The 17,147-nt window shown below is 31.9% G+C and overlaps 1 protein-coding gene across 11 annotated transcripts in view; it reads left to right on the forward strand.

Annotated features, from left to right (window-relative positions):
• Nucleotides 1-15,253: 15,253 nt before the first annotated feature.
• Nucleotides 15,254-17,147, forward strand: part of LOC149577593 (uncharacterized) — a 111,782-nt gene continuing 109,888 nt past the window's right edge. For 3 of the 11 annotated variants that reach the window (XM_089824536.1, XM_089824543.1, XM_089824565.1), the window contains exons 1-2: nucleotides 15,254-15,435; nucleotides 15,571-15,648. Coding sequence is in view for 1 of the 11 variants with exons in the window: in XM_089824565.1 (XP_089680691.1) it covers nucleotides 15,418-15,435; nucleotides 15,571-15,648 (96 nt within the window). In the remaining 10 variants the exon portion in view is untranslated. The other 8 variants (XM_089824513.1, XM_089824521.1, XM_089824505.1 and 5 more) reach the window with 6 other exon arrangements.

The following is a 17,147-nucleotide window of genomic DNA, read 5'->3' on the forward strand; positions in this document are numbered from 1 at the left end:
AGCCTCAATAAAAATGAATGGAAACCCTCAAGGATTGTCAAAATGTCCCAAGGTATCTAATAGGAGGACCATGTAACTCAATTTCTTTTCATTTTTTTGGCAGAAGTGCTAGGCAAATCAATATCCAAACATAAAGTGAATGGTCAATAGAGAGGCATTCACATAGCTTACAATATTGAGGTAGAGACACATTCAAAATTTACAAATGATGCATTTTTATTTGGGGTGGATTCTATGGTGGAAGCAAGGAAAATGAAGAAAGTGTTGGACACCTACAATTTTACCTTTGGGAAATTAAATAACTAGAATAAATTAGAGGTATTTTTCTTCAATATTGAGGTCGGTTTAAAATGTTCCATCACAAGTGTTTTTGGAGTCGAAATTGGGAAAATACTTGGAAAATTCTTAGGTACCCCTCTATTTAAAGGAGTAGTAAAAAATGACTATTAGACAGAGTTGGAAGGTAGGTGTTGTTCTAATAAATATGGGTGGAAAGGTTGATGGTTTAACATTGGTTGGATGTCTCCTAATGCTCTAGTTAGTTATATCAGTAATGCCAATATTTTGCGCATCCGGTTTCAAAATTCCAAGAAAGATAACCTCCATTATCCAGAAAAGAATGTGTAATTTTATATGTAATGATAACCATGAACATGAACAAGTCCTAATCATGGCATGGGATAGGATATGCCACCCGAAGGAGGGGATGGTGTAGGATTCAGAAATTGAAATTTTCTTAATAAAATAATGGATGCAAAACTCATTTGGAAAATGTACTCATTCTTAGGTTAGAGATGAATGAGGGTTCTAAGAGCCACATATCTAGAAAACATGGAGGATGAGAGGATACTAATGATCCCCAACCCTCCTTGGGGCTCAACCTTAGGAATTTTTTTCTTAGTTGTAGGAGTATGATTACAAACCATATCGCTTGGTAGGTTGGTAAAAATAGTAACTTAAATTTTTGTTCTAATTCTTGGGATGGTAAGTGACCACTAGAAGAGAAATAAATTTTGTAGAATGTCATTATGGCCACCAGAAAAGTGTGGGGAGAGAACTTGGAAAATTTTCTTAATCAGGATTACTTTATTCATGGTAGATCCATGGTGTAGAAAGATCCTTATGCTTTGGATATTCCCCTTCAATACCAAGAAGCCTTTAGATAGATCTTAAAAGATAGAAAAGTTGTGGGGTCATGTGATCAGGATGATATGAGATGGTGTGGGTCAAAGAGTGGTCTTTATTTAGTCAAAATTAGGCACACACTATTGGAAAGTCACCATGACTTGATAGAATGGGGAAAGAAGTTGTGTTGGCACAATGTGTCTCCCAAAGGTTGATGCTTTCACATGGCTAATTGGGAATGCTTACATCCTATCTAGTGATCAAATAATAAAATTTGGCTTATCAAATTCCTTCATGTGTTTTCTCTATAATAGTGCAGATGAGACTCTGAAACTCTATCTCTAGAGTGTGAGTTCTCTTGAAAAGTCTGGGAGTTCATTTTTTAAGCTTCTAGGTTGGTCTAGTCCTATGTCAACCATTCTCTAGGGGTGATTGAAGGTCTAGCCATTACATTCAAAGTTCACTTTCCTTGTGTCTATTTGGACCATAATTCCCTCCACTACTCCATGAGAATTATGGAAGGAGTAGAAAATGCAATTTTTTTAGAACAAGACAAAGGATCTACCTAGATGTATTGTAAGGATAGAGAAAATTGGTTATAAGTTAGTAAATAACACAATATCTTTGGTAAATTTTTAAAATATCCCCTTTAACAAAAAAGATGCCTCCATTCATAACCCATGGCCAAATAGAAGCTCATTAAGGGGCTTTCAAGAGTTGATTCTCTACGTCTTTAGCCTCATGTAAAATGGATCTCACTTGATCTAAGTTGGACAAAAAAATAATTTAATGGGCCTCGTAGGGAAACCTAGGCCCTTCAAGAGTCAATGTTGTTTCTAACATTGATGATGGAAGTTGTAATGCCCCGATAGGGAACCCAAAATAAATTAACCTAATGTTTCACTAAGTTTGGAAAAAAAAAAAATTTAAAGATTAAACAACAAGAGATAATATAGCATAAGTAATAACTCACATACATACAACCATCCAAAATAGATTACATCTCTTAAGGGTTCCATGACATCGAATCACATATATAAATAATGTAGTGCAAGGCAAGAGATTCTGCAAAGGAGATGTTTGAACCCCCAACAAATAACCACATAGCAAAAACACAACAACAAGAAACAATAATGCAAGATCTGATACCAAATCACAACTCTTTATTCATAAAATAACTAATTACATGCAATATGCCTAGTTGTAAGGCCTTCTGAGTTAGGGCCAAATACAAACAATAATTAAAATATTAGTTCTCCAAGATCCCACAAGATCCAACTTACAATCCCAATCCCAACTAGTCTAGATCCACAATTGGATAAGAACACCAAGAAGAATCCACATTTGTACCCTTATGTCCACCAAGCAATCCTCTAGTTCTCAAGCTGTAGCTACTGGCTCTTTAAAGTTTTCATCTAGCCTCTATCCTCTTCTCCAAGCTGGATAATAATGCTTAAAGACTCTACAAAACCCCCTAATTATACCCAACTAAGCCACAAGTTAGCCCAGTTCATTACAAATTAAATTAAATCCCTCACATTAAATATATGTAAAGCCATAAGTCAACTACAACACAAATTAAATGCCCAAATTTGGCTCATAGATAGCTTGGCACCAATAGGAACCAAGACTAAGTCGAGCATTAGTAAATTTCCAAGTATTTTTGAGCTCCTAGTGTATGTCAAGTACAACAGTGTATGCCAAGATCCTAGTGCATGTCAAGCACCACAATGTATGTCGAGCTCCAAGCTTTGTCAAGCATCTTCATTAACCAAGTCACTTAGTTAACACAAAAACCAAACCAACTTAGTATCGACCAAGTCACACTTCATTCTTCGAATGATTTTCCAAACTCCAAAGTCAAACCACACCATCTTATAGGATTGCAAGCCAACTAGGGATGCTCCTAGATCAGACATCCTAGGTTCGAGATGTTCTTAATAGTTGGAAGAACATCTTTTAGAATTCAACACATAAATCCCAAATTGGTTCTTCACATACATATCCTCCAAGTCTTCAACTTCTACACTCTTTCCCTTATTCTTCTTCTACTTCTTTATATCCATCCTCAGTGTGCTACAGGTCTATTTTCCATACTAATCTCCAACCTTCTCAGAATCTGCCAACTCAACTTGGCTACCAATACTTAGGTTCCTCCTACCGAGCTCTTCATTCTGTAAAGGAATCAAGTAATACTTCCTGCCACCTTTCTCAATGGTAAACACATTCTTCACACAATCACGCACAATCCTTCAATCATACTGCCAAGGTCTACTAAGAAACACATGACAACTATTCATGTCCACAATATCACACAACACTTGATCCTTCTACTGCCCAATCTGGAAATCAACAAGGCATTGGCCCCTCACTTCCAAAGCATGGTCACCTTGCAACTAGCCAATCCTATAAGAGTGTCTCACTCTCTTCAAACCAAGTTTCTGAACCATCTCTTTAGAAAAAAGGTTATCAGTGCTACCACCATCCACAATCACATTGTAGACTTTAACACCAAACTTACAATGCATCCTGAACAAACTAGTCCTCTAACAATAATCCAGTGTCCTCTAACCAACCATTACTTGTCAAGTCAGTAAACTCTCTCCTTTCTTAGGTTGATTGTCTTGGACTGCAACCTCATTCACGATAGCAACCTTCCTACCATGAGGACATTCAAAAGATCTATGTCCTTCTTTACCACATCTAAAACAATTACCACTAAAATCACATCCACTTTTCCTTCTCTTTTGATCAATAGGATTTGGTCCACCTTCAACACTTAGTTTAGCCTTTGTCGAGTTATCCTGCTTCTCCTTCCCTCTAGCATTACTTTGACTTTTCCTCTTTAACTTATCTTCTACCTTCAGAGCATACTAATAAGCATTCTCAACTGAAGAAATATTCAGCATACCAACCTCATCCTAAATATTGAATCTCAAACCATTAATGTACCAAGCTACCTTCTCTTTTGATAATTCTCTATGCCCAAACCGAATAGTCAACTTGTAGAACTCCTTGGCATAATCCTTCATAGTCATATATTTCTACTTTAGATTATGCAACCTCTTAAACAACACAATTTCATAATCAGTTGGAAAGAACTTAGCCTTTAATTTAGTCACCATCAACCTTCATCTAGTGATCTTCATTTCACCTTCTTCTTCTTTGTCTCTTTGTAGTTATTTCCACCAAAGAGCAGCATGTCCTTTTAGCTTAGTTTGTGCCAACCTTACTCTAAGTGGATCCTCAATATCCTCAAGCTTATAGTATTAATCTAATTCACCAATCCAATCAACTTGGTCTTTAGGAGTCAAAGTACCCAATAAATTAAAAACCTCCATCTTATGCTTCAACTTCAACTTGGATCTAGGTCTAGCAAATTGACCATCCCTAGTTCCAATAGGTCACTCCACATAATTAGTTTTATCCTCTCCACTAGATCCAACAACTTCAAAGTCTTCATCAACTTCCTCATAGCCATCATTAGTACCCACATGCCTAGGTACACCACCTAAAGCACTCACAATTTCAGCAATCATGCCACTCTTCATCAATGTAATCTCAAATCTTAATTCTACTCTAATCTTCTTTGAGATCCTTTCTTCTACAACATCACTAAGATCATCAATTTCCCTAGGGTCCAATCTTCTTGGAGGCATCTTCTAAATAAACCTAAAATAATAGATCCACCAATCCAAAAGATCAATTAGCTCCACAAGATCAACCTTCTCCAACCCAAGATCTTGGTGCAAAATGCCTTGACTTCGGTAATTGATTCACACACTCAAGAAGCTCAAGAAAAACTAGGCTCTAATACCACCTAATGTAGTGTAAGGCTAGAGAATCCCCAAAGGAGATGTCTAAACCCCCATCAAATAATCACACAATGGAAACACAACAACATGCAACAATAATGCAAGATCTAATACCAAATCACAACTCTTTATTCATAAAATAATTGATTACATGCAATATGTCTGGTTGTAAGGCTTCCAAGGTTAGGACCAAACAAACATCAATTACAATATTAGTTTTGCAAGATCCAACTTACAATCCCAATCCTAGCTAGTCTAGATCCACAACTGGATAAGAACACCAAGAAGAATCCACACTTGTACCCTCAGGTCCAGCAAACAATCCTCTAGTTCTCAAGTCGTAGCTAATAGCTCTTTAAAGTTTGCATCTAACCTCTATCCTCTTCTCCAAGCTAGATGATAATGCCTAAAGACTCCAAAAAAACCCTACTTATACCCAACCAAGCCACAAGTCGGACCATTTCATTACAAATTAAATTAAATCCATCACATTAAATATATGTTGAGCCATAAGTTGGCTACAACACAAATTAAATACCCAAAGTTGACTCACTAACAACTCAGCACTAATAGGAACCAAGACCAAGCCAAGTGTCAACAAGACCAAGCTGAGCATCAGTAAATTTCCAAGCATTGTTGAGCTAGCACCATAGTGTATGTTGAGTTCCCAGTGCATGTCGAGCACCATAATGTATGTTGAGCTCCAATATTTGTTGAATGTCTTCATTAATTGAGTCACTCGGTTAACACAAAAACCAAACCAACTCAGTATTGACCGAGTCACACTTCATTCTTCAACCAAGTTCCTCCAAAGGCAAACCACACCATCCTATAGGATTGCAAGCCAACCAGGGATGCTCCTGCATCAATAAATAAGTTTTATTGATACTAAATTTTATACACAACAAATATACATCAAATAATTATTACAAATACAATTCTAATTCAATAATATATAATTACATAAGATGCCACTTGGCATAACCATAATGCATGATCATCCACATTACAAGTCACGGGGTATAATCATAAATAAAATACATCATCTTGTAAGATCTCTAAAACCAAATATAGTATAGCAAAATATAATCATCCACTAGAAATACAAGATAAAAAAGAAAGGAATAACTACACAAGTACATCCAACAATGACATCTAACTGTCAGATCTCAATGATATAAGAAACATAATTGCAAATCCCAATGTGTTGAGGAGATAATTTCAAATCCCATATGGATATCAATCTATAAGCCATAACCAACATCTAGGTTAAGGAAATCCTGATAATAATCTATCTCAAAGGTATCGAGACACAAGTATCATCTGATCCCAGAGGAAACAAAGACATGTAGGAAATCTACTATGCAAGTGGGCAAGTGTCATCACATGAACCAACTCTAAGGTTGCCTTGGTAGTCTCTCTAGGCTCTGGCCCCCTATTGTCTCTATGTGGCATCAATATCCTTTCATATATACAAGGCATACTAATGAGGCAAGGTCACAACTAAGCATCCTCTCTACTCCCATCCCAGCCTATACTACCACTTAAGGTATGGGCGAGGAAAAACACTAACTCTTATTAATTCATTTTACTCTCATTTAATGAAATCTTATCACTTATTAAAACAACTTACAATGGGTTACCCAGACAACCTCTTTAGGGCTCCAACCTCCATTGCAAGCCACTTCCCAATGTACACATAGATTACCTACCCTAAGCTCATGAAAAGTACAAATCATAAAATCACAATTTTCACCTCAATCCTTTACAAGAAACTAGAAAGCACCTATAGATAAAACACAGTATTCACCTCAATCCTTTACAAGCAACTAAAAAGCACCTAAAGACCAATCACAATGATTACCTTAGTCCTACACAGGCAATTGGAAAGCACCAAAAAAAATCGATCAAAAACTTAAAGGTTACACCAAGAAAAATCACAATAATCACCTCAGTTTTATACAAGCAACTGGAAAGCACTGATCAAAACTCGTCATAGAAAATATGTGAATATATCACCATGCTTAGTTATAAAAGATCATAACAAAAAATAACCATAACATCATCATAGAAGAAAAAACTCCCAAATCTCTGGTAATCATCCTGAATGGTCAACACACTAAGTCAAATCTGAACCCCAACATGCAATACATAAGAGTTTCCATAGTTTGTTTGGTTTTGAAAACATAAGAGTTCAATATACAATTAGGGTTTTATTTTTCATTTCCAAAATATCATAAATACTAATATTTTTGAATAAACAAAAATTAATAGAATTTCCTTAGTATTAGGAACCATTTCCTTATACTTGAATCCATTCTCCTTTTAAACCAAAATAACACAACTTACTGCTAACTTATAAAACTAATGCTTTTATTAAATATCATTAAAATTCAATAAAAATTATTAAATATCATTAAAATTCAATAAAAATTATTAAATTATTTAAAGTAATAATTATCAAATTATTAATAAAATAATACTAATTTATTAATAACCATAATTATTAATTAACAATATAATAATATTTATTTTAAAATTAATAATAATATTTAATATTAATAAAATTAATTTATAATAATTAAAAATGATATTAAAATTTTAAATTAAAAATATATATATATACTAAAAATTTTAATTAATAATAAAAATAAAAATAAAGTCACATGTCTTATATTTGGATAGGCCTGTAGGCTACTGTTGTAGCAGCTTCGATTGCTCACGACAGCTTTGGCTACCTTTGTAGCCAAGTTGCTATTGTAGCTCGGGGATGGGGAAGTGGTGACCTCGATCCCCATTACATTATATATATATATATATATATATATGTATGTATGTATGTATGTATGTATGTATGTATGTATGTATGTATAATTTAAAAATAAATTTACATACAAGATCTTATATGAAAAATATGAACATCCAATCAAATTTTTTATATCAAAATTTGATCTCTTTTCCAAACCCTACCCGAATTGTAATCAATCAAAATATGAATCTCTAAAACTTACAAAACAAGGGTTTCCAATCTTCAATTCATTTAAGATGTTTTTGAAAATGAAGAATAATAAATTCACAAATAAGGGTTTCAATCCAATTAGATTCTGAATACAGATCCACAAACACGAAGAAGACAAATATTTCAAAAGAAAAATTACTACGCAAAACTCAACAAGATCCTACCTAAATCTAATATTAACTGATCGGATGCTTAGAGCTTGCAAGAAAATTCCCTTGCTTCTAAAAACCCTCTTTCTCGAAAATTGGCTCCTTCAAAACTATGTGTAGAGAAATGAGCTCGAATTTCTTAATAAAGAACTTTCTCCCTTTAGGGTTTTGGTTATGCAATCACTCGAAACCTTTTCTTTTATTATTTTATTATATTTTAATTATATGTGCAACCTTTTTGCAATTTAATTAAAATAAACTTCATTAAATTTATTCTTTCTCTCTTTTATTAAATTACAAGACGTCTTTAATTAAATATTTATTAATTTAACTAATAATAATATTTAGAGTTTATTATAAAAATGAAACTCCTAAATAAATTATTATTAAATTAATAAATATAATTATGCAAAAATTAGAACTTAATTAAATCTTTTAAATTTAATTCTTTTATTTAATTAATTAAATATAATTAAATATTTTTTTATTTATCTAATCTTTGTTAAATTAAATCATTTAATATTCAATTATTTGATTTAATTATAATTGAAATCACAACAGATCGACAAAACTAAATACAAAAACCCATTATAAAGAGTAGAGCACTAAATCAAACTCAAGGGTCAAAATCATGAATTCACATCACTTGACGAATTCAAATAGGGTAAAACTCAAATACTTGTCCTACTTTCTAGGACAATTTGCTTAAGATTAGGATTTGGACTCTAGAATTATCTCCCCTCTTTTACCATTGAAATATTGTGATAGGGCATCCTCATCCTAGCAATTTAGGGAAGTCAATGCCAAGTACCCACATTCTACATAAAATCTAAGTATGTACATACACATATAATCTAAACTAAATAGGCAATGGTGGAGAGTAGTGCATTGTGTAGATCTCGACTAGTAGGTGATTACGACTCCCTCCCTCAACCACATTAGAAACATCATTCATAAAGTAAAACATACAAATACACCATACACATGCAAGTATGGGGTATCCATAGAAACTACATATAAAAAATCAATCTATATATCATCATGAAATAACTGAAATCATTATATGAACATACAAAACATCATCATTGAGAGGATAAACATTAACACTTAAAATAACCATGTATCAAGTAGCTTATCAAATATATCAACTAAGTATGAAATAACATCCAATAAATTCCAGTAACCAAGTACCACTAATCATAGAACTGGCCTAAAAGAATTCAACAATCAAACATGAAAAGTAAAATAGGGGTAGGCATTACATAAGTATTTTGGCATTCTATTCAAAGAGGGTGGTAGATGACATGAACAACCAAGTTGAGTGCCTTGCTATGGTTACACACACACACACACACACACACACACACACACACATATACATATATATACATATGTATATATATGTATATATACACACATATATACATATATATGTATATGTCTATATATAGACATATATACCTATATATATGTGCGCGCACACACACACACACACACACACACACACACACACACACACACACACACACACACATCCTCCCAATTGAAATAGAGATGGAAAGTAAGGCACACATTTGTATTGTATGATTGGGTCTTGTATGAGTGGTTAGTCATGCCTTTTGAGCTAAACAATGCACTAAGCATATTCATGTGACTCTTGAATGAGGTAATATAGAGTTTCTAGATAGGTTTATCAATGTTTATTTGGTTGATACCATGATCTTAAGTAAGACATAAGAAGAACTTATAATGGATATTCGATTCATTTGAAGAAGTGCAATTTTTTGAAGGAGTTGGTGAATCTAGAATTTGTAGTTTGAGAAGATTGTCTTAAAATGGACCTAGAGAAGTTAAAGGCTATCTTTGAATGACCTATTATAAGAAGTGTTACTAGGGTAAGATATTTTCATAGTTTGGCTAGCTTTTACAAAAAGATTATTAGAAATCTTAGTAGTACTTGTGGACCCTTGAATCAAACAATAAAAGGAGATAGGAAAGAGTTAAGTGGACTGCAAGATTAACAAAGAGTTTTGAAATAAAACTTACACAACCTATTTTAGCACTTCCAAATTTAAATAAGGTGTTTGAAGTAAACTCTGATTCTAGTGGTAATGCTATTGGAACTATTTTTGAGTTGGGAAGGTAAACTCATTGTTTATTTCAATGAGAAGTTGAATGATGCCAAAATAAAGTATTATTTTATGACTGAGAGTTTTATGCTATAGTCTAGGCTTTGAGGATGTCCAAAGTCATTATCTTTTTCCTAAAGTGTTTTTTTTATCATCAAGAGTTATAAGATTTGAATAGTCAAGGAAAGTTGAATCAAAGGAATTTGAACTACATAGATTCTTTGCATAGTTATACATTTATTTTGTGACACAAGAGTAAGAATTCTAATAATGTTATGAATTCTCTTAGTAGGAGACATAATTTGTTGATAGCATTGTAGATTAAAATTGTTGGATTCAAAGAGCTAAATAATTTATACCTCGAGGATCCTAGTTTTGGCGAGGTTTGGAGAGCTTGTACACAACTTGTTCCTTTAGACAAGAGAAGATATTTAGATTTTATAATCTAGAATGGTTTGTTATTCAAAGATAGTCGCTTGTGCATTTCAAGGAGTTCTAGGAGAGAGAACTTAATCAAATAGAAGCATAGTGGATGATTGGTTGGACATTTCAATTAAGATTAAACAATCAATTTCTTTGGTGTGAGAATTATTATTGGCCATAGTTGTAACAATATGCTAAAAAAATTGTTTAAAGTTACAAAACATGAGAGATGTAAAAGGGAGCCAAGAAGAATCCATAATTATATTAGCCATTGCTTGTACTAGAGAAACTATGGGAGGATATTAGTATGGAATTTTTCCTTGGTTTTCCAAGGACTTTAAAAGGGAACAGTTCAATTTTTGTGGAGGCAAACAAGTTTTCAAAGATCACATGTTTAATTCCTTGCAAGAAGAATACTAATTTTGTTCACGTGGCAAAATTATTTTATAAAGAGATGATGAGACTACATGGTCTATTAAAGAGCACATGTTAAGATCAAGAAAACAAGTTTGTTGGATAATTTTGGAAAACATTTTGGAAGAAGTTAAAGATAGATTTGAAGACCAACTTAATACATCATTCATAGACTGTTGAACATGCATAAGTGGTGAATAAGATTTTGGAGAATTTTTTGTGATCCTTAGTTGGAGTTAAGCCAAAGGGATGAGATTTGATTTTACCACAGGCACAATTTTCATAGAATAATTATGTTAATAGGATTAGTGGTAAATCACCATTTAAGATAGCATTTTGAAGTAGTCCCATAAATGCTAGATATAATTAAGAAATTTGGACAGATGGGAGACAAGTATTGCTGAAGCTGACGACTTTGCACAACACTTTAAGAGTTTACATGAGAAGATAAGGAAACACATTAAAAAGTGAATATCTAATGCAAGAATAAGGTAGATGAGAAAAGAAGGCATAAATAATTTCAAATTGGAGATAAAGTCATGGTTCATTTGAGGAAGGATATATTTCCAATAGGAACATATAATAAGTTGAAGATGAATAAGTCTAGACCAAGCAAAATATTGAAGAAACATGATTCATGAACTACTTATGAAGTAGAGTTTCCCAACAAACTCAATATTTCACACGTGTTTAATATTCAGATCGATTAGAGTATCATGAAGTATTGAAGATGAGGTTACAGAAGCATAATGGAATATTACATTAACTACTTCAACTATGTAAGAGATTGAAGATATATTGGATAGTCATGTTGGCATAATCACAAGAAATAAAACATATGAAGAATATGGTTAAATGAAAAGGAAGACTAGTTAAAGATTCATCATGGTTGTCAAGGGAGGAGGTTAATTGTCTTTGTTTTCCTCTAATCACATGAGATGTGAGAAGGTTGCTTCTCAAATTACCCTAGGTGTATGATGTAAGAACATTTTGGGTGTAAGGGCAATATTACGTTACCCAAAAATATTAACTAGTTTGTCAATAAGGGCTATTTTAGCGCAAAGTTATTAGTTTTTGGAAACTTACTATTTTTAGTAAGTTAGTCGTTGGAGCTCAAAATATTCTAATTTCTTCCCTGGAGGTTTATTTTGGATATATTAGCTTGCCAATAAACGTTAATTGCAGGGATCAAGTCTAGTTTTGAATATACTAGATTTTTTTTGTATTGGTAGAAGAGTAGAAAAGCTTTGAACACTAATTTTAAGGTGTTTGAGACTCCAAAAGTAGTCATACCTTGGCAAGAGTGACATTTTGCCATGAAAGCCTACTAGCTCGAGGATAGTCCTATGGCCACCAGGGGTGGGTGGAAGAAGATAGAAATTGGTAGTAGTCCATCCCGTCAAGATAAAATGGGGTTGTAATTACCAATTGGGTCAACCACAAAAAGTTATGGTCTTTGAAAGTTGCACTACTTGAAATATATTTTTTCCTTCAAAAACTCATTTGAGTTTTGAAAGTTGTTTGTGTCTATTCCATAGTAATAAAATATATAAAATAATAATGCCTTAGGGATGGTTGAACTCAAAATTTAGGATTAAAATTTCTAGAACCTTCTTGGACAATTAAAATTTACACAAGACAATTTTTAGGATGTACATGGTTGCTCTAGCTCGTACAATATTATAATGAAAATGCCCATGTGGTTATGTATGCCATATTTTTTAATATTATAATTCTATTACATTGAAGATAATAGAAAACAAGTTTCTCATTCTTCTAGTTCGTTGTTATTTCTCCATTTTACTCTCTATGTGTTTGTGTTAATAAGGGAAAGCCCTTCATCATTAATCATGCATGATTTACTTCTTCCAGGTTCAATGAAACCCAAACTATTTAATGAAATTAAGGGGAATTGAGGGGTGTGCTATCACCATTAAGCTCATTATGAAATCTATAGAAAATCTTCAATAAATCCTCCCCTATGAGTTGCATCATACTTACAAATGTCTTCTTCCTAACTCACCTCCCTTTATCTCAAGAGCTAGATTACGTGACAATAGTAAGTGATAGGGGTAAAATGTGTTTGAATGATTTCTTATGATGGAAGAACAATATCGCGATAGGTTGTTTAGTAAAGTGACGCTTATTCATTGTTAGCAATGAGCCCCTTATGGGTTGAGCCTTGAATGATCTTTCATCTTATCATGCTTTAAAACTTAGGGCCAACAATTAACAACTTGAGTATCGAGGTTTGGGCACATTTTATTGTTTAATACATGCTAGTTTTCATCAATTTTAAGGTAAAGTCACCACTAAGTCACTTGGGATGAGAATTAGAGCATTAGATAATTAGAGGACAATCTTAGATCTTCTAATACGAGGATTGACACCATTAATAAGTGTTTGATAAGTTGAGATACATGACTCTTTAGGTAAGGACTTAAGGTCTTTAGATCATTCAGTCTTAATAAAATCCCTTTTACATGGACAAATTGAGAAGATATATTCTTTCTCAACATGAATATATGCTCTAGTGATGTTATAATGTAGGGTAGGAAGGGCTAGTGTGATAGAGGTAGACTAGGGAACTCAACCTAGTCTAGGTTTCAAAGAAAATGTTCCTTAAATACAATAAAGTCTCAAGTCCATTGTACAAAGACCCTAAAAGAGGAGAGAAAGTTCTACGATCATGCTCAAAATGGCTTCAACAAGCTTGAGTTCAACAAAAAAAGAAGAAAAGAAACTCTTATGTTTTGAATAGTTTCAACATAAGCCCCATGAATTCCTTGGGTAGAGCCAACCTAACTTATCATGCTTTAAGCAAGATATTTTAAGCCATCAACATGTATTTTCAATATTCTAGACAAATATAACAATATCTAAAATATGAATTATCTAATGAACCTTATTACAATAACATTTTAAAACTATTTTTTAATATTACTAGCAATTGCATGCTTTTGTGCTTGCAACGATAAGCTGATAGGTTCTCGATAATAAAATAATTTTAAAAAATATAATCTTATGTGAACAAATTAGATTATTAGTAATTTTCAATTTAAGTAACATAATATTTACTACAATATTTTAAATAGATTAAAAAATATTATTTATTTAAATTTAATCAAATATGAAAAAATCATTTAAAGAAAACTCCATCAAAAAATCTATTATGAAAAATTAAAAAAAATATGAAAAAAATCTCTAACAAATATTATATTGATTAAATAAATTATAGAAACTAAAAAAGAATATTTAAAGAAAAAATTAAACTAATATAAAAAATAAAAATAAAATAATTTTAAAACTAAAACCTAAATCAATTTTAAAAACCAAAAGTTAAATATATAGATCATAGCATGAGTTAATGTTAATTTGAAGATCACAAGTAATTATTTTTTTAAAAAATTGTAAAATAAAAATTTAAAAGTAAAGATTTAAAATATAATCAAATATAAATAAATTAGATTATTAATAATTTTATATTTAAATAACATAATATTAACTAAAATCTTTTAAATAGATTAATAAATATTATTTATTTAAATTCAATTTATCAAATATGAATTTTTAAATAAAAACTTCATTAAAAAATCTATTATGAAAAATTAATAAGAGAATTAAAAAAATATATATAAAAAAATGTCTTCAACAATTATATATTCTATTAACTAAATAAATTATAAAAACTAAAAAATAATATTTAAAGAAAAAACTAAATGAATATAATTTTTTTTAAAAATTTAAAAACTAAAATCTAAATCAATTTTAAAAATCTAAAGTTAAATAAATAGATATCACTATAAGTTAATATGGAGTAATTATATTTTTATATAAAATAAAAAAGAAAAACAATAAAGTGAAAATAATAAATAATAAATATCAAAACAAGAGTTAAAAATAGAGTGAGATAAAAACTATCCGCAGAAGGAAGTTGCACAAATAACCTATCACTAAACTAACAACTATATAAAAATATAAAATTAAAAAAACCACTAAAAAATAAATAGATACAAAAATACTAAGAAAAACTTATAATAAATAAATAAAATAAACACATAAAATCAAAAGCATGGAAATAAAAAACAAGCCCAAACCCTCGACTTCCAATAAGAAAGCAATAACTAGTCATATTAATGGCAATTTATAAGTTTATAACTGATGAATCGATGAAGGCGTGTTGGTAGGAAAGAATACCATTCTTTTATTATTCATTTTTCATTAACTATTATTAACGACCTTGCACGATACCTGCTCTCACAATCAACTTTTCCTACTTCAAAAAAACATTGCCAGCATCACGTAAACTCGACAAATCTCAAGCCCATCTGCCAGTCAAAGCAATGCAGACCGAAATCGAGGTAAACGAATATTATCTACGGATTTCGAATCCTTGTTCTCGATATTTGTCAAATTCCAGAGCTAATCACTTTTTTTCTGGGCTCTAATATCGCCTTTCTTTTTCGATTCATCTGTAACATTCCACACAACTTCAGCTGGGACTTTGTTTAATTTCAAAAATTCTTCGTGAGAGCTTAGATTTTCTAACTTCATCTGCTGCAACGGGACATACTGTAAGCTTTTTCTTCCAACTCAGATATACCGCATTGATTTTACAAGATGTGAAAATTCTTAGTTGTATTTTCCACCATAGGCCTATCCCGCATGTTCGGTAACTTTTAAACCTAAGGTCTCCTGTTGTATTTATTTCTGACCATGGGATTGTGATTCTGTCAACTGGGGTCTTATTTAGAAACCTGCGTCTTAGACAAGAATTTTCACATAGCCCTCTTTAGAATTATTCAGTTGAGGTTTAACATATAATTTTCTGTTTTAAACAAGAATTTCATTGTTTTCTGTGTGCTTAGCAAGATATCGTTAAATTTTAATTTGTGTCACTATAGTCCAGTGCTTGTTTAGATAATTTGGGTTAAAACTCAACAAACATGGTAAATTGAGAGAGTAAATTTTAGCATAATTTATAAAGATGAATTGAATTGTGGACAGTCCAACACAAATAACATCAATAGCAGAAAAAAAAGGCCATATTAATGCTATTAGCAACATATTACTATATAATCTTACATAGTGATGAAGCAAAATTTTCTATAATTGAACCACACTGTCATAGTGTAGCTGATGTTAATCTTAGTTAATCTTTAGTTTATTGAGTAGTTTCTATTTTCTTCTTGTATTCTATTGTCTGGTTTTGATCAATTACTCACCTCAAAAATTGAGTCAAGTTTTCTGATTTTTCTCCTAAAAAATAATGGCTTTTTGTTGTCTCTTTTGGGGCATCATGGTCATTTGCAAAGTTTGAAGGGTTTGCTCATTTTTCCTCAAAATTGTGCTAGTTGTTTTCAGTGGTTGTCTTTGTCTTCAGGGAAGAGAAGCTGTGTTATCCAACATCACGTTGAATGTTTTTGTGATGCTTTCTGCTTAGATGTTTTGTTGATTTTGTGAGGGTTAGTGGCAGCCTTATCTTAGTGGCAGAGTCTGTGGCAGGCTCTTGTCTCTTGTTGCAAAGCATTTTAAGGAAGGGGATACCCTTCTATGTTTTTTTTTGGATGGATTTTCGCTACTCTTGGTCATTGACATTTTGCAAGTCTAGGGAGGGTCTAGGGAGCAACAAGACACTTTGAAGAATCTGTGACCAAAAGCAATCCATTAGACAATGATCATTAAGGGAAGGTATTATAATATTATAATGTTTCTTTAATAGTCATCTTAGTTGGTCTTTAGTTTATTTAGTAGTTTCTATTTTCGTCTTTAGTTCATGATTGTTTCTTTTAGAAACATCGTCCTTGTAATTCTATATAAGGAGCTTTCATCTCCTCTGTTTAATAACTGCAACATAACAACATTGAGTTACCATAACATTGCTATAGAGAAAAATGTCTACTGATGTGTGAACGATAAGCTCTGCCTGCCAAATAATTCTCCTGCACATGTCCTCAGCTCCATAAAGCGTGCCCATCTTTGAGAAGCACACTTGTCTTTGAAATATGTCTCGAGCCCTAGTGTATGACTTTTTGGGTTTCACTGAAAATAAAACCTATCAATGGCAATAAGG

Source organism: Cupressus sempervirens, chromosome 1, assembly GCF_028749045.1.
Source record: "Cupressus sempervirens isolate cs-2001-9-10 chromosome 1, ASM2874904v1, whole genome shotgun sequence".
In the NCBI taxonomy this organism is placed as follows: domain Eukaryota; kingdom Viridiplantae; phylum Streptophyta; class Pinopsida; order Cupressales; family Cupressaceae; genus Cupressus; species Cupressus sempervirens.